Source organism: Condylura cristata, unplaced genomic scaffold (assembly GCF_000260355.1).
Source record: "Condylura cristata isolate star-nosed mole 26May11 unplaced genomic scaffold, ConCri1.0 scaffold00011, whole genome shotgun sequence".
NCBI classification, from domain to species: Eukaryota; Metazoa; Chordata; class Mammalia; order Eulipotyphla; family Talpidae; genus Condylura; species Condylura cristata.
The window spans coordinates 5,711,279-5,729,888 of record NW_004567112.1 but is presented as its reverse complement, the minus strand read 5'-3'; the positions used below and the strand labels follow the sequence as shown (position 1 = coordinate 5,729,888).

The 18,610-nt window shown below is 54.1% G+C and overlaps 1 protein-coding gene across 2 annotated transcripts in view; it reads right to left on the bottom strand.

Moving 5' to 3' along the window:
• Window positions 1–18,610, bottom strand: part of RGS10 (regulator of G-protein signaling 10) — a 43,183-nt gene that overhangs the window by 11,472 nt on the left and 13,101 nt on the right. For both annotated transcript variants that reach the window (XM_012723851.1, XM_004680395.2), the window contains 3 exons: window positions 13,770–13,888; window positions 12,663–12,749; window positions 2,244–2,387 (listed from right to left, as the gene is read on the bottom strand). In XM_012723851.1, the coding sequence (XP_012579305.1) occupies window positions 2,244–2,387; window positions 12,663–12,749; window positions 13,770–13,888 (350 nt within the window). The remainder of the gene's footprint in view (window positions 1–2,243; window positions 2,388–12,662; window positions 12,750–13,769; window positions 13,889–18,610) is intronic.

Sequence of the window (18,610 nt, the reverse complement as noted above, 5' to 3'; positions counted from 1 at the left end):
CCCACTCCACCCCCACAGAATGTCTCTGGTATATGGTTGTTCATTATTTTTGTTATTTTCTCGCCTGGTCCATTATACTCCTGCTATGAGTGAAACAAATGTCTTTTAACAACAGGAAATAAAGCGTGTTCCCCCACGAACAGCATTTCTTCTGAGGTTCCCATTTTGAGCCGCACTGTGCTGCGTTTGCTCTAACGTGTGCGCAATGCAGTGAGTTCACAGGCAAAGAAGCAAAGTCTAAAGATCAAGCGGACTGAGGGGCCTTCGCAGCTCGGGCTGTTAAGATACTTCGGTTGTTTCGTCTTTATTTGGCTTCTGAAGTTTCTTGTGGGGCAAGACTTATAATCAAGCAGATAAAGGCGACTTTAAAATGTGCCCTGCCACCTCCACGCTACCCACGCCCACTCCCGCCACGCTGTGCCCGCCACGCTGTGCCCGCTCACCCTCCGGTCTGTGAGCCCAGCGGCCTGGCCTGCGGAGCCCCATCAGAGGTCCTGGCTGCTGAGAGCCTGAGGTGTCACCGTCAGCGCTCCATCCCTCCCACCCAGCTCCCCCAGAAAGTCGGCTGGCACCACACTGCCTTACGGATGCCCCAGCTCCAGCCACTCTCCCGGGAAGCTGAGGGGCAGGGAGGCTGCCCCTGGCCCGACTGTGATGGCAGTGGCGGGGTGTGGTCTAAGGACAGGTGAGTCCAGCCCCGTGCTGGTGACTTCGGGCTAACAACTCCTCAGTCTTCTCCTACTAGCAAAATGGGGTGCTCGTTGCCACTGGAGATGAGATGGGGTGAGGCACAGAGGGCAGTCTTGAGCATCGTGGGGGCCCTAAGCAGATGTCATACTGAGAATTCGCAGAACGCGGGGCTCCAGTCCAGGCTCTGAACCCGCCCCCTGCTCCCCTGCCGGGGGTTCTTGTCTCTGGTGGATATTCCCACACCCCGCGGGGCTGGGCCGTTCTATTGTGCCTCCTGCTCCCGCCCTCCACAAATCCATGGCTCAAAGTCACCACCTCCAGGAGGCCCTCAGCGCATCTCCGTGCCAACTGGGTCCCGGAACGCCCACAGCAGACGCAAAAGTCCTGAGAATTTGCACTTTACGCTGTGCCAGCTGGAAAACGCCCACCTGACTTCTCAGATTCTCATCTGTACTTGTTCTAAGGAGAGATGAGGCCCCAGCAGGCGGGGGTGTGCCCCGGGGCTGAGCACACTGTAGGGGAGCCCCCCACACCCCATTGGCCTCTCACATTACAAGACTGAGCAGATGCAGGAAGGGACAGAGGAAGACTTTCTTCAATTAAAGAAAAAAAATTTTTTTTAAGTTTTTTTTGATCACTGCAGCTGACCAAGGCCAAGCAACACACTGGACTTGTCCTTCTCAATGCTGCAATGCCGAGACTGCCAGCCCAGCCACACCTGCTTCTCAGAAAGGCAAAGTCTCAGTCCACCTGGAGCCAGCGAATCCGACAAGGAACCCTGGGGTGGGCGGACGCCTGCAGCTGGCTCGGGCTGCTTCGCCTCCCAGAGAGGCAGAACTAAGCCAAAGCCAGTCTCCACCAGGGGCCAAGGGAGGCCTTCGCTTCTTCAGGAAGGACAGGAAGGCAGCAGTTTGCTCTTTGTCTGTGTTCCGCTTCTGCAAGCGTGGATGTAACATTTCACAAGAGCAGAGCAGTCATGTTTGCAAATTCAGGTCTAAACAAACCTCCAGAGTGTACTTCCATCCTTCAGCCTAGCACTGCTGGCATTTCTCACAAATTTGCCAGAAAACTAAAGTTTACCCTGTGGAAGTCCATTTTATAAATCTAATTTTTCCTGCTTTAAATAGAATCTGCTGCCGAATGTTCTCCTTTCCATTACGACCCAGGAGCCTCGTCAGGAACTAGCGCGCAGAACTGGGCCACCCGACAGAGGATGAGGTTTGGGTGTTCGTACAAAACCCCAGCCTTCAGCAGTTCTCACATCTTTCCTCAGGGTGGGCGCCCTGAAGAGGCCTGGTCTCCCTTCTCATCTGGGCCAGAAGGCCAGTTACCCTCCTGGTTCAAACTGTGTGCAGAGCACGAGCTAACAGTCCCAAGCAGGCCCCTCTGGCGGGGTGCCCTGAGCCTGGCGTTCCTTCCTCTCTTTCACCAGCCATGGTACCCCAGCGTACCTCAGCCCAGGGGACAGCTTCTAGAGCATCTGACATTTAGTGTTCCCCTAATGTCCTCCAAGCTGGGCATAAGTCAAGGGGCAGGCAGGGAGGTGAGGTTACCTGGTCCTGGAGTTTCTGGAACATGAGTGGGTGCGGTTCTTCCAGTATCTTCTCATTGAGCCGGGACTGCCCCTCGACGTTGACTTGTGACGAGGCCTTGCTGGACAGAAAGGTCATGTAGATGTCCTTCGCCTTTTCCTGCATCTGGGGAGACACGGAGCCTGCTAGTCATCTGGCTCTAGTCCAGACCCAGACGAGCTACTGCAGCAAGAAAAGCCACTCCCCTGCCCTGCCTCGGCATTCCAGAGCCAGGCTCCACCGGGGAGGGCTCACGGGCCCAGTCCCAGCTTCTACCCTGCAGCTTCCATATCCACTCTGAAATGATGACAGGGCCACTCCTGGCCCAGAGTGAGTGATATTTAGTACAAACTCATGACTACCTGGTGAATTTGCTAAAGTAAGGACTTGTGGGAATACTACTCAGTCATAAAAAAGGAAAGAACTGTAGCAGGTCTTGAAAGAATGTTTCCTTCAATATCATTTCATTGTAACACTGGTGAGAAAAGAATGGATTCCCAGCAGGGCCACCACGTTGGGGAGGTGTGGATTTTCCTCCAGGGACCCCAGGTCCCTCTCACACCCCAAAGAGGGGCACAGGTGTCTCAGGTGTTCCAGTTGGGGGACTGTGGGTGTGTGTGAAGGGCATCCTGTCCAGGGTGGGGTCCACTGTGTCCCCGAGATGCTGGTCACCTGAGACCCTAAACTGCAATAAGCAAAATGCTTGCTTAATCCTGGAAGTGTTTAGAATTTCGGTGAGGCTTTCTAACCAGAAATATTCTGCAAGAACTTTGCTCTTGTTTACACCAATCCGTCTGTGGTCAAATTGGTTTCAAACAATGCTGTGTAACTTAAAGTCACCTTTTCCAAGAACCTGCCGCCAACGCAAATGAAGTCAGAATCTCACCTGTAGCCTGGGCACGAGGCGGCTGGGGCTAAAGGCCACACCCCACACGACACTATTCAAGAGGACTGTCCGGAAAAGGCAAATCCAGAGAGGCAGACAGAGAGAGGCCTGCCCAGGGCTGGGGAGGGGCAGGGGGTGGCTGTCGCCTGACAGGGGATAAGAAGTTCGGGAACGAGAGAGCAGAGACGGTTCTACACCATCACAAATACTCGATGCTCCTGAGACCTTTAAAGAGGCTCACGTGAAAAACCAACAAAAGCCAAAAATGAAAAATGTGAAAATGGCAAAAAATCTATGTCAGCTGTACTTCACTACGGTAAAAAAAAAAAAATTAAGTTAAAGCATGCACACACCTCCAGGGAGCTCTCGAGCTCCCACCATGCTCGGGACACAGGCCCCGGGCCCTTGGTGTCCCGGGCACCCAGCCCCGCCCCGCCGCTCCCTGATGAGCACCCAGGGGCCGGGAGAGGCCACGGGCCCGCTGCAAGGCAGAGTTCTGGGCTCCCAAATGCTGCGTTTCTGCTCAGTCCAAGCCCGGGAGATCCATGAGTCCCTCCTGGCCGGTGCGGCTGCCGGCCTTCCGGCAAGGTGTTCTTTTCAGGTAGCAAAATATAAGCTCAAGTAAGAGTGAGCGCGGGCCCTCCCTGGTGGCGCAGCGGGTTAAAGCACAGCACTGAGAAGCTAAAGCCGCTTCCGCATGAGTTCGATCCCCGCCTGCCCCGGAGGTGACCACAGGGCGCGGCAGACCTCTCCTGACCCGCCCGCTGCTCCCCTCAGCAGTGTGCTTCGTCGATCTGCCTGTTCTGCTCCCCACTCTGTCTCTGGTGAAGCCTCTCACCGCCACTGGCCTGTACCCTAGTTCTGCATGTACAAATAAAATAAAAATCTTTTTTTTTTTTAAAGATTTATTTATTTATGCACACAGGCTGGGGTACAGGCCAGAGGCTCAGGGGTGGTGAGAGGCTTCACCAGAGACAGAGTGGGGAGCAGAACAGGCAGATCGACGAATTCCACTGCTGAGGGGAGCAGCGGGCGGGTCAGGAGAGGTCTGCCACACCATGTGGTCACCTCTGGGGCAGGCGGGAATCGAACTCATGCAGAAGCGGCTTTAGATTCTCAGTGCAGTGCTTTAACCCGCTGCGCCACCAGGAGGGTCCCAAAAAAAAAAAATCTTTTAAAAAAAAAAAAAAAAAAGACGCCAGAGCAGCCGGCTGGGAACAGCCAGCACCGAGCAGGCTCTGGCCCAGAAAAGCTCCTCGGCCTTGGGGGAAGAGCCGGCGCCTGCACCGAGGCCTGGCCACTACCTGTCCTGCAGAAAACAAGACCGGACAGGGGCCTCCACGCAGCTGGCCCAGGTGGGGGCAAGGACCGAGGCCTGGTGCTCGCTCCTGAGCAGCTGTGAGGGTGGGTAATGAATGAGCAGACGCCTGACTCAAAGGCAAAAGGAGCGTCAGGGCGAACACGGCTGCTCCCAGGGGTACAGCCGGAGACCCCAGGAGGCAGGTCAGGAGCCGCTTTCTCTCCAAGACCTGCCTCCTCCATGCCACCACGAGCCTCCTCCCTCCACTCTGTCAAGAAGGAAGATTTCTGGAAAACCACTTCCTGTTTTAACAGAACTTCATCCAAGTAGAATTATAGCCAATCACGTGAGCCACCCATGCAAAAATCATGGTTAGGCCTCGCTCCCCGCCCCCTGCACACACACGGGTGGGTGAACCCAGGTGACCACCGGTGGTTCTCCGAGGAGGTGTCGTGAGGATTCGAGGGGGAGGAGGGGCCGGGGTGGGAGGAGGCAGGCCCGGGGGCCCGCAGGGGAGAGGCCTCGGGTCTTGGCGCCACCCTGCCCCCCAGCGCCCAGCCCAGACAGACCTTGTGGTCCCCACCCCCATGCCCGACTGACCACATGCGGTGTCGGCGTGGGCAGCAGCACTTATCTGGGCCCGGCGAGGAAGCATGACTGAAAAGGGAAACCCTGAGGCTGTGACCACAACTGGTCACGGGAAGGCCCGGTCCATGCTGAGGAAACCCAGCAAGAAGAAGAACCGAGTCCTCTGAGTTACTCTGGATTTCCAGAGCCCCATGACCCTTGGGCTAGCCCCTTCCAGGACGGGAACAGAACCTCCAGCCGCGGCGAGGCCCCAGGTCTGTGACCGGCGAGGATGGACTCCCCTGTCCGGCACAGTCTCCACCAAAGGGAAGCAAGTGTGCCCAAGGGGCTGGCGGGGACCCCCGGGCCCGGTGACGAGGCACCAGAGCAAAGCCTGTGGGGGCACTTGCCCCAGACACCCCCTCGGGCCTGCCCCCCAGACCTGCCGCGGCCTGAGCGTGACAACACGCAGGTGGGAGTGAGCCCCGGATGCTGGTCTCAGCAAACGCTGGTCAGGAAAAGCAAATTCTCCTCAACAGCAGCCAGAAACAAGTCTACTCAACAGCCACAAGAGCATGGGCGGCACAGAGCTCCGCGGAAGGTTGCTTTGCACCCCTGGGTCCGTCCCTTGTCCAGTGAGCATTCCACTGGGCTTTCCTAGTCACAGGGGCCCCCAAGATTTCAGCTTAACACCACAAGAGAAGGGGCCTCCTCCGGGCAGTGGGTCCTGTGGTCTCTCCTCCGGGAGACTGGGAACTGTGACCCCCGCACCTCCCTCACCCCACACCTGGCCCATCTCTGAGTCCTCCTCCCTCTGTCCCAAGTGGGCCACCTCCATCCCATCACTGCACCAGAGATGGGCGATGGGAGAAGACACGTAAGGAAACAACAGAAAGGGAACAAGGCAAAGAAAATATCACGTACATGATTTGCAAATATTTCCGAGAACTAGCTCAGGAAATGGAAGCCGTTGAAGGGACAGTGACGACTCCACAGAGAACAAAGCCAAGCACCTGCGAGGCCGAGGGGGTGGGGGTGGGGGGCAGGGTGCCGACGAGGAAACCGAAGAGCAGAAACCTGAGCATCGGGCAACCCAGTCAGAGGGAGAGGAGGGCGGCAGCAGGCGGCCGAGACCCTGGCCCGCGGGTCCCCTCTCCTGTCCCCCAGCGCTCTCCCTGTGGCAGCAGGGAGAGTCAAGAGGGTCTGGAGACAACACAGGCAGAAAAACCCAAAGGGTTTGAAGACGAACTTGAAATCTCCAACAGAAAAGAAGAAAATGAAAGCCAAGTGATGGAAAATCCAGGAGGGAAAGATCAAAGGTTCAATCCAGGGGAGGAGGCCCATCTCCAGAAAAGCAGCGGAGAACATGAAAGGCGTCGCTGCAGGGTGGCAATGATGATGATAACAGGGCATTTTCCAGAACTGTACATTTCCAGATTAAAAGCTCCAGAAAACGCCTGCACAGTGAGGGAACCTCCCCCCCCACCCCAAAGCCCCTGATTGTACAGTTTTAAAATACTGGGGACCTGAAAACGGCCCTACACTTTACGGAGTAAAAAACAACAGACAAAACAGCACAGCTTGCGCACAGTGATTTCTAGCAAACATGGAAGCCAATGAGACAACGTCTTCAAAGCGCTGAATGAGGTTCACCCTGGAACCCTTGGCTGTATCAGCGCCCCAGGGAGGTGGGAGGTGACAGAGAAACTGCTCCATGAGCAAGATCCTCAAACCTCTGCCTGCCTACGGGGGTTCCATCACAGTACGGGGGTGACTCGGGATGGAGGAGAAGGAAGCAGGAACAGGTGAATGGAACAGCCGCTGGTGGCCAAGAATGACCTGGATGCCCGAGCGGGCGCTGTGGTCGGGGGGTGATGACCAAGGAAACCAGGACTGGAGACTTGAGAGGCCCAAGCCCCTGCAGCGTGTGCTTGGAGGGCTTTTGGGGAGTGTGGAAATAAGGAAAGCAAATCATAGCTCCAGAAATCAAGGGCAGCCCTAGCATCCCGTCGCTCAACAGTGAACAGTAAACACTGACGTTTTAATAATGAAAATGCAGTAGACTGGGATGCAAGTGAAACCCCGGTTATAGTAAGAGGAAGTGGGTAGATAACATCTAGACACGATGACGCGAGGTGGAAGGCGCCGGGTGCGTGCGAGCCACGGCCACACGTGAGAGGCCAAGCCCCGCCCGTGGCCTGGCCTCACAGGCGCAAATTCACAGACAAGGCTCCGAAGTACATGGCCAGCCGGAGGGCTGGAGGGAACTGGCCGTCCTTACTCCATCCACTCAGGAGGGAATATCCTAAGAGAATGTGTCACCTGGAAATATTTAAATGCATTTTTAAAAACAGACATGGTGTTTCAGCCTCTGAGGACAGTCTTTCAGAATGTCAAAGGCTGACTTGGCGGTGGGCATAGTGGGGCAGAAACAGACGCTGACGAGTAAGTCTGGAACCCAAAGCCTGTAATGACCCAAGCGGTATCTCTTCAATTAAAAAAAAAAGAAAAACAGGACTTCCCCGGAGGCGCAACAGGTGAGGATACAACACGGCAAGCTGGCCACAGCCGCCTCAGCGCGAGTTCGATCCCGGCCTGGTTGCTGACCCACAGGGCGCGGCAGACCTGGCCTGACCTGCCCATGGCTCCCGTCAGCTGTGTGCCGTGTCGATCTGCCTGTTCTGCTCCCCACTCTGTCTCTGGCGAAGCTTCTCACCGCCCCGACACCTCTTCTCTGTACCCCAGGTCCGTATGAATAAATCAATCTTAAAAAATAAATAAATAACAAAGAACATCAAACATTCCAAAAACAGACCTAATCCTGGACTAAATGTCAGTGTTAAAAAAGTGAAACAGGCCCTCCCCGGTGGCGCAGCGGGTTAAAGCACAGCACTGAGAAGCTAAAGCCACTTCCGCATGAGTTCGATCCCCGCCTGCCCCGGAGGTGACCACAGAGTGCGGCAGACCTCTCCTGACCGCCCGCTGGTCCCCTCAGCAGTGGATTTCGTCGATCTGCCTGTTCTGTTCCCCACTCTGTCTCTGGTGAAGCCTCTCACCGCCCCTGAGCCTCTGGCCTGTACTCCAGTTCTGTATGCTCAAATAAATAAATCTTTTAAAAAAAAAAAAAGTAAAATATCAATAAATGCCATAACCCCCCCCAATAACTCTAGTAGTTCTAAAGTGTATAAAATGAAAGGTAGTTTCACACTTCATACTGGTGCAAGTCGATCTCAGAGCTATGATTATTAGAAAGCTTGTATTACCCCACACCCCCACCCCCCACTATCGGTCACTTTTATCAACCTACACCAGCTGTCCTATCCATCTCAATCTCTGCCGCACAGCAAACGGGCCCCGGATGGATGGATGATGGGTAAGTGGATAATGTGATGAGTACGTGGGTGGTGGCTGGATGAAGTCAGCCGGAGGACGAACACCTTGTTGGCGCTCTGGCTAAAGCTTTATGAGACATAAACGTTGCCCTGCTTTAGAAGATAAGTTCCACATGTGGTTAGCATGTCCTAGAGAAATTTTAAGCCATAAAAAAACTGCAAAGGGGGCCCTCCCTGGTGGCGCAGCGGGTTAAAGCACAGCACTAAGAAACTTAAGCCAATTCTGCATGAGTTCGATCCCCGCCTGCCCCAGGGGTGACCACAGGGCGCGGCAGACCTCTCCTGACCCGCCCACTGCTCCCCTCAGCAGTGTACTTCGCCGACCTGCCTGTTCTGCTCCCCTCTTTGTTCCTGGTGAATCCTCTCACCCTCCAGATCTCTAGCCTGTACCCCAGTTCTGTATGAATAAATATATAAATCTTAAAAAAAAAAAACTGCAAAGGGGGGGCCCTCCCTGGCACAGCGGGTTAGGACGCAGCACTGCAAGGTGGCCGTGGCCGCCTCGGTGCGAGTTCTATCCACAGTCCCAGAGGTGACCCACACGGCACGACAGACCTCTCCTGTCTCCCCACTGCTCCCCTCAGCAGTGTGCTTCGTCTATCTGCCTGTTCTGCTCCCCACCCTGTCTCTGGTGAAGCCTCTCACAACCCCTGCATCTCTGGTATGTACCCCAGTTCTGTATGCATAAGTAAATACTTTTTAAAATTTGCAAAGGGGGAGAATTTCTTTGAAGCTGACAGCTGATATGAACACCTGGAAGGTATAACCATGCCGGGACTCCTGATGGGGGGGGGGGGGCAGCACCTTCCCAACTGTCTCAAACCCTAGTGCCCCACCTAAATGCAGGATCTAGACACTACCAAAGAGAGGGTGAGCACAGTCCCGGGATGACAGCGAGGACGTCCACTCCTAGCGCTCCTGGGAGCACAGGCCCAAGAAAGGACCAGGAGGAATCTCTCCATCTGCAGCTACGCGGGTGAGGGGGGCCCGGACCTCACCCATGCAGGCCCCCGGTGGAGAGAGCTTCAAGTACTGTGTGCCAGGCCCTCGGGTGCAGACGGGAGAAGACAGACGAAGCCCTCAACCCCCAGAGCCGCACAACAGAGGCAGACAGCACCCGAGAGACGCCACTGTAGAGGCTGGAGAGCCCGCTGAGAGCCAGCAGCCAGGCCAGCAGCGGGGTTAAAAGGCTGGAGGCGAAAGTGGGGTCTCAAGGGCCCCACCACTGCCTTAGCTCACCGCGGAGACAAGCCGCGGCCAGCTCCCTCCAGGGCCGGGCGTGCCAGGCCCCCTGGGAAATGCTCTGGCTGCAGACTCGCCCAGGCTGCCGTCTCCTCTCATCACTAGTGACTCCCTGGTTTGACTTCCCCTGCAGCCAGTCCGGCTAGAGCAGGCCAGTCTGAATCCTGGCTCTGTCTGCACCCGGCCGGGCAGGCAGCCATGGGCGGGCTGCTGCTTCCTCTCACACCACAGCCCGTGTCTGGAAGAACTGGAACGTCATGAGCCTCTGTGAGAACCCCAACTGTGGTCTGGGCCCAAGGGTCGCAGGACGGGGGCGCCTTCCCAGCCCCGCTGCTCCCACCCCTGGCAGCAACCAACCACCAGGTGCCTTCAGGCGGAAGGGCACGCACCTTCAAGGGGCCAGCCAGCGGCTGGGGGCTGGGGTCAGGCCACAGAGGGGCCCGCTGGACCCTGGAGGCGCTCTCGTGAATGCCAACCCCAGATGGAGCAGAGAAGTCCAGGGAGGAGCAGCTGGAGGTAAATGCCTAGGGCCATGGCAGGGTGGCCGCCAGCCACCCTGGGGGCTGGAAGGGAAGGGGGCAGTCTTAGCACCCGCCCCTGCTCCACAGGGAGGAAGGCCCCTCTGCTCCATCTTGGGGGAGCAGATGTCCCAGGTTCCGCGTGTGGCCCCGCCTGCCTCCCAGCCTGGCGCGCAGCACAACCAGCCTGCCGGCAAGCACCAAGCACCACGGCCTCCACCATCGGGTCTTCCTGTAGCCATGCGCGCTGGCCGTCCTCCCACCTGTGGTTCCCCTTCTAGAAACACCCCCCCACTTCAGGTGATCGCTTAAAAGTCACTTCCCCCAGGGCTTTCCAACAGCCTGAGCTCCCATGGACACACTTCCCATTTCTGCCCCCCTCCCCCACACTTGCAAAGTCCCGTCTAACAGCTGGCTTCCCCTGTGACGCAGGTCCTAGCAGAAGTGCCTGTCCTTCTGTCGTGTCTGCCTCGCCCGGAGGCCCGGCCCTGAGCAGGCAGACCCTGCACAGGCTGAGGGGCAGGACACACCAGGGCAGAGCGCAGGCTGGAGTCCGGGGACGCGGGAGGCCGACTCCCCCTCCTGCGAGTCTAGGGGTGCCCTGGTTCTCCTGTCCGGCCCTCTGACCTCCCACATGCAAACAGAGAGGGACGGACATCTGCTCTTCTGCTGGACGCTGAGCCGGGATCTGAGTGGGGCCTGGATGAATGAGCTGAACAGCACTTAGGGGTGGTTCTCAGGGGCCTGCTCTGGGGGCGTGACAGAGCAGAACAATGAACATGTCCGCCCATATCTTAGCCTTCTACAGCGGGCCAAGTCACCTGCTTGCTCACTCCTCACCTGAGGCCGTTCATCACCCTGGAAGCTTGGGCAGTCGCCCAGGGAGGAGCAGCTGGAGGTAAATGCCTAGGGCCATGGCAGGGTGGCAGTCAGCCACCCTGGGGGCCGGAAGGGAAGGGGGCAGTCTTAGCCCCTGCCCCACAGGGAGGAAGGCCCCTCCCCCATCTTGGGGGAGCAGATCTGAGCACACAGGAACCTAGGAAGAACCAAAGATGTGCGTTTTCCAAGCTGTTGTCAGCAAACACAATGGCTGCCGGCCGCGGGTCCAGCTGTGGGGTCAGAGGCTCGAAACTGGCAAGGCCGCACGCCCTACATGCCCACAGATGTTTTCTTTGGCAAGTGAGGTGTTATAGTTTTAAAAATTACTTTTCAAGGGGACTGCAACTGAGATGGAAAAATGCACAAAAATACGTAAAAATAAATTATAAAAAAATCAGTTTCAACGTTTATAAAATCAGACGGTTTTATAGAAAAACCCCAATTCCAGAGTCTCTGGAATAGAAAGTGGTATTGGGATAAAGATGGGAGATGACATCTCTGGATGAAAGGTCCTTCGGGTCCGGGGCAGGATGGCAGGAAAGATCCCGAAGGCGCCGGGAGTGAGTGGCTGCAGGCAGCACTGAAAGCCCAGGCAGCAGCTGATCTCAAAACTTCGCAGCCAAGGTCAGCTAAGCGCCCACCTGCAGCCTGAGGTGGCAGCTGCCCCCACCCCATGGCCACAGTCCCCACCACCCTTACAGCCGCACAGCGAAGTCTCCCTCGCGAACACTACTTACTAACACTTAGCTCATAGCCGCTTGGAAATACTCAGGCGTAGACCTCATGAGCACCCCCCAATCCTCAGGCCTCCTTCCCCCTCTTCTCATTCACCCCCCTTCAGAGGCAGAAAATCCAGCTGACATGGGGGGTTACAGGATACGTCTCGCAAAGGGCACACGTCTACCGGGGAACGGTCAGATTCCCATGTGGGGTGCTGAGGGCTCTGAGCCTGGTAAAGACACTTGACTAACTGACAGTCCACCTGAGTGAGGCACGTATCTGCTGGTCACTTCACTCCACCCGTACACAATGCCAATATGTCAAACTCTGGGAGAAGCGGTCTCGTCACTAATTCATGAGGGAAAATATATGGCACGCAATGAGGAATTCTAAATGACACGCGTCGCTATTTCTCTTTAAATGTGTGTCCGCATCAACAACTCCACTTAAAAATGGATTGCCGGCCCTCCCTGGTGGCGCAGCGGGTTAAAGCACAGCACTGAGAATCTAAAGCCGCTTCCACATGAGTTCGATTCCCACCTGCCCCCGAGGTGACCACATGGCGTGGCAGACCTCTCCTGACCCGCCCGCTGCTCCCCTCAGCAGTGTACTTCGTTGATCTGCCTGTTCTGTTCCCCACTCTGTCTCTGGTGAAGCCTCTCACCCTCCGCATCTCTGGCCTGTACCCCAGTTCTGTATGCACAAATAAATAAATCTTTAAAAAAAAAAATGGATTGCCACACTATAAAATTAGCACTGTTTATCAATACAAGATCTCTAAAGGAAGTCAAGTCTTTCCTCCAGCTCTCTGATGGATCTGATCTTCTTAAGCAATTTCAAAATCTGTTGGAAAAGTCAGTAATTATCAAGAAAGCAAGCGATCGCAGAGTGGAATACCTGCTTCTTATCTTGCGTTTTCTTAAAATCTTCACACGCTAGCCAAAATAAAACATTTTCTTCACTGAATTCCTTTTTTAAAAATTCCTAGGTATAAAGAAAAGGGAAAAGGTCAGTTCTCACCCTTAGAAACATAAAACAAATGCATTTCCCTTCAAGGACAGTTTTGGCAAAATTTACCAACGAACACATTGCCATCCAACACAGAGACCCTGGACGGGACGGGCCTCCGCCGGAAAGGCAGGCTGTCCCAGGCATCTGAGCTCAATGGCTTTGACAGTGTAAGAAAAAGTAAAAACGAAGCAAGAATCTACTCACAATTCTAAGCGGACAATAAATTACCAAAAAGTAAATTAAAGCGGATGATTTATTAGTTCCTTCCAGACACTGTTTAAACAAAGTACATTCCTCTAAAATCAGGCCCATTTTGTTAAACAAAAGAAAAGAAAACACATGAAGCCTGTCTAAAAATGCTGTGATGAAAACGACTTTAAGTTGGAGGTGTGTTTTCTTTTTGCGGATGTTGGGGGGCCGTGGGGACAGCCAATGTTCTGCAGGGTGCAGACGACTGTCCTCCCGGAGATGGAGACAGCATCACCGTGGCCTGGAGGCCATGGGTGTCAGCTGCCTGCCACCCTCCTGGGTGGAAAGAGTGAGCAGCAGCCCCCAACACCCCCGACTGACACGGGCATCTGCTGGTCCCAAAGCTCCTACTTCTGGGCAGCCCCGACACTTCCGCAGCCATCAGTCCTCCACTCGGAGTTCAAGTTCACTTAGCAAACTGTGGTCCTGCCTCCCGCCCTGCTCACCGATGCTGGGATCCTGGACCCAAAGAACAAGACTTCGTGGCTGACAGACCCAGGCCGGGCCTGCACGGAGGCCTGAAGAGCCTCTGCCCACAGCCCTCACCAACTCTGTTCCGACTCTCTAAAGCCCAGGCCGTCTGTGCCCCTCGAAGCCAGACCTGCACCCCGAATCACACTTGGGCCATGATTAAGGCAGGCCTGCTCCCCACACCCAAGCGCCCCCCCCCCACACACACACACGTTTGCTTCTAAATGTCTTTGCAAGTTGCATCAATCCCAAACAACAATGAAAAAGCCAAACCCTGAATCTTTTCACGCCTTCCGGGTCTTCGAGCAGGTTCTCCAGCGAGGCCGCCCACTTGCCTGCGCCCTTGGGGTTCTGGTGGCCGCTGCTGGAGCTCCCATCGCTGTCGTGTATATCTGCAGAGCCAGGTGGACACCGTCACTTCAAAACACCCACCTGTGAGGGCCACAGCCCTGCCCCGCCCCAGCGCCATCACCGTGGGGGTGAGACTTGAAGTCGCGTCTCCGCACCTGCCACAGTGACTCGCCCTGGTCCTGCCAACCTGACGAGACAGGCACCACCTCCTCCGCGTCACAGCTGAAGAAAACTGAAGCCCGGTTTCCTTATTATCTCCCGACACCCCCACAGCCTTCCCTGGCCACGTGTGCCCTGGCCAGAGCTCAAGTCTCACTCAGCCCGCCTGCCGGGGCCCTGAGTTAGCTACACCCCTGGTCTCACGCAGGGGCCTGGCTCAGCCCGTCTCTGCTTGGAGAAGCTATGACCGGCTCTCACTGGCCTGAGAGCTCCCGACGCCTTCTCTTGTCTCTCTAGCAAGCAGCACACTGCCTGACACATCAGGACAAGTGGGTGCCCGGAGGAGGGTGAGGAACCTGCCCCGGGCACAAAGCGGCAGGCACATGCCCCCAACTCAGACATCAAGAGATGCCATGTTCATGCAATATTCTGGAAAATCAAAACCATTGCCAATGTATTCTGTAATGAGGAAACGTTTCACTTTAACTAAAGACAGGGTGGTTACCAGCTTCACCCTTCTGCCCAGCTTCCAACATGGCAGCACCGTGTCGTGTGTAGATTAAGTCTCTGGACATCTGTTGCACTCTCTTACTCAAGACACTAAGGCTGTCGGCCAAAAGAGCCTCTCCAGGAGAGGAAGGGGGACGGGGACGCCACACACAGCACACTCTGGCTACTGGCTGGAAGAGGAAGTGACACAGCATGCCTCGTTCTGAGAATTCTCCCCCTTCCCGGGGTCTCGGGACAGCCAGGGATGCCACTTTGGAAGGGTCCAGAGACGAAACCCAGTGTGGCCAACTGAGCGACCCTGGGCAAGATTCTTGGGCATAAGATAAAGATAATCCCCCTGTCTCAGGGCTCTGGGAAACATAAAAAGAGGAAGCTCAGTGGATTCTCAACAAATCATAGTTCCTCTCTTCCCTTCCTTAAAATAATAATCTATTGAGGGAACTATTTTTATAGCCAATGCCTTTTGTCTTTTTTTTTTTTTTTTCTCAAAGTAGAGATGTATGTCATGAAGAAAAGTTTTCTGCTAGGAGAGACATAAACTTAATTTAAAAAATCAGCAGAGCAAGTTACCTTAGAAGAATAAATAAAAGTGCCTTACAGATATTAACTGCTACAAGTAGCTCAGGAGACCCACAGTGCAAAGCTGTTTAGGGTGGAAAGTGGTGCCAGAAAGCAGGAGTTTGAGAGTAACTCAGCTGCTCTCCTGTGCCCCGGGGGATCACAGCCATTTCTGAAGCAGCTGAGGCTCCATCTCCAGCATCTGGGAAAACTACCTGGACATCAGACATTTATGGGCTGCCGTGGGCTAAGAACCCAGAAACCCAGGAGGGCAGGCGCTGGTCCTTGAGCAACAACAGACTGAGCCAAATCCGTTCCTTTAACCGAGATGCAAACTCACTAGAACACATCACAAATGGACCTGACGCTTCTCTAAAGTGCATCTTCAGTTCATGGATATTAAATTAATCCTCTGCCCTCTTTGCAAATGCTGGAATGGCAAGCTTCTGAACACTGGGTTTCTTCCCAACCAAGTATAAATCAAATTAAAAGGTCATTATTATAAGAAATTTCTGCAACAGGGCTCATTCTGTCAAGCATTTCACTAATTTACTCTTCTGGTCTTTGCCCGGCGAATACAGTTTGACAGGAGAGTCCATTTCCCCGGCAGATCTTCACTTAAGTAAATAAATAAAGAGACCCAAGTTTGCTGTTCCAGGAACAATCTGAAGCCGCTGCAAATTTCTCCTGCCATAGCAGAGGGGTGTGGCCATTAAGTTTTCAACCGTGGTCTGCAAGGATTCCAGAACTCTTGACATTCTTCTCAATACTAAGCCAAACCTCAGTTGGGGTTTCACCAACACACTGTCTTGCAAATAAATGCCCTGGGTAGATTCCCACTTAGCCCAAAGAGTGTGCTGGCTAGGCAGCGCCTCTGGACAACTGAGACAGAGGCTAGCTAGGCCCACCTTTCACCACGGCTACCCACCCCGTAGCTCTACCCCAATGACAGCTCTCTGCCCCTTTCTTCTGAACAAGAGGTTTTGTAGTTCAAAACCCACTAACCTGGTTCAGTCTCCCCTATTTTAGAGACACAGAAAGGTAGAAGTTCTATGGTGCCTAACCAAGGTTATCCAGCTAAGGAGATACAGGATAGAGCCAGCATTTCAACCTCAGTGAGGGTGACCAGCCAGACCAGAACACCCCACAAACCCAGGGCCCTTGGAAACCCTGAAGTCTAATGGGTCCTTCTTTTCTGAGCCATCATCTCCCTTCCAGAAAAAAACAGTGCAATACCTTTCTGGCTGACAAGATAATGAAATGCCTTCCAGAGAGCACAGAATTTCCAGGGCTGGCGCAAAGCACAGTAAGACTCAGCTCCTCTCCAAAGCCACAGCTAAATGGTTTTCTGGATTTGGTGCCCAAATAACTAGAAATTCCTTCCTGGCTTTTGGCCTATCTTCTGCCCCAACGGTCCCAACTTAAAAGATCCTCTCCCCCAGCTCTAGCAGGTCTTTCACTGTTCTTAGTGAATGGGTTTGTGCAAGACTCCCTCACTGCCTTTCCATTTTGATGAAGACTTTCGGCCGGCCGTGCATTTTTTTCCCCTTAGTCATTCATAATTGGCATCAATATAGACAGACAACTCTGGAAGGAGTGGCATTTACAAACGCCGGTCTTAATGGCATCTCTCTTTTCCAGGTCATTATCCCCAGCTTCCAATGGGACCGAGCAGAGGTCTGCTCCATGTAGCTTTGGCCCAGAGATTACCCTGGAACCTGAGGCGTTTTCATTACGCTGGAAGCATCCACTACTTTCTGATGCATGCCAGGATTTTCTCAGCCATCTCAGCTGGCTTTGAATGTCACACTCAATCCAGTAATATGTGGGAGAAAGAAAGAGCCTTCCTCCATAGCAAGCAGGTTTACTTCTGAACTTAAGAATAAAGCAAAATCAACGATTCAAAGCTTCCCAGCACCTAACCTAGGAGTGAAACAATCCAATACTTTTCTATCCTTTTTCTTTTTTATATTTATTTATTTATGCATACAAAACTGGGGTACAGGCTAGAGGTGCAAGAGCGGTGAGAGGATTCCCCAGAGACAGAGCGGGGAGCAGAACAGGCAGATCGACAAAGTACACAGCTGAGGGGAGCAGCGGGCGGGTCGGGAGAGGTCTGCCGCGCCATGCGGTCACCTCTGGGGCTGGGATCGAACTCACGCTGAAGTGGCTGCAGCCAGCTTGCAGTGCTGGGCTTTAACCCGCTGTGCCACTGGGGAGGGCCCTTTTCTATCCTTTTTCACTGATGTTCCCATTTTCAATGGATTCCATGAAACGTAGGTGGAGAATGCAGATTTCTTTTAAAAAGATTAATCCTATTTTTCTAGGAGCTTCAAGGTTGCTCAACTGTTGGGGATGACGTTTGTTTGTTTCCATCCTGCCCAGCTCTGTTTACTTCTTTGCTAGTGTGCAGTTCAACTGTAAAACATGTTTGCTATGAAAAAAACAAAACTTGGCTTCCTGGGTTCTTTAAGGCATTTTAGATCTTTAGATTTTTTTTCAGGCATAATACTTATATTTCAGTAAACTTATCTTCAATAGCTCCGTCATTAGCCAAAGTAACAGTTAATCCCTGGTGTTGTTCCCAGTGTGCTGAGTTCTAGTCTAGCTTTCACTTGGGCTAAACCATTCATTTCTCACAGTGGTTTCTGGTGTGAGTAACATCATCCCCCCACACACAGATGAGGAAACTGAGGCACAGTAACCTGCAGGGGCCCCCCAGAAAGCGAAGGGACCCAAGTCTCGACAGCCTCACTCCAGAGCACAGCGGGGCCTGACCCTGACGCAGCACGACCACCTTCTTCCTGACATGTTCCCATCTCCACACTCACAAGGCCCAACATGGGGCCTCCAGGACAGCGATAACCGTCCCGCCAGGGGAGAAGGCTGAGAGCACGCTCAGAGCCCACTTGCAGGGAGACCAAAGCCTCGCACGCCAGCCAGGCTGCAAGCCCTGCTCACACTTACGGCTCACACTTACGCTAGGTCGCCCTGTGTGGCTTCCGACTTCAGGAAAAACCATTACTTCAAAGATGGGGGCAGCAGATGGCAGAGGCTGGTTGCTTCAGCATCGCACAGTGTATTATTTATAGATGCTATGATGTCATATCTATCGGAGACCTTCTCCAGACACCGACTCCTCGGAAACCCATCCTCAAAGGGCGTCTGCACCACTCGTCAGAACTGACTGCCTGCAGCTCAGTGGCTGCTCCTCCCAGGGCCTGTGCATCCTCCACCGAGGCCGTTTCCCGGGCACACGGGATTCTGTAGTGACCCTTAAGAGTATGCGGCTGTATGCACCACTGACAAAGCTATATAATTGGTGGGGGGAGGGTAAGGAAAACATTTTAATGATATATACTTTTCATTTTGGAATTGTTAGGAATCCTCTTATTATTATATATATTTTTAAAGATTATTTATGCATACAGAACTGGGGCACAGGCCAGAGGTGCAGGGGTGGGGAGAGGATTCACCAGAGACAGAGCGGGGAGCAGAACAGGCAGATCGACGAAGTACACTGCTGAGGGGAGCAG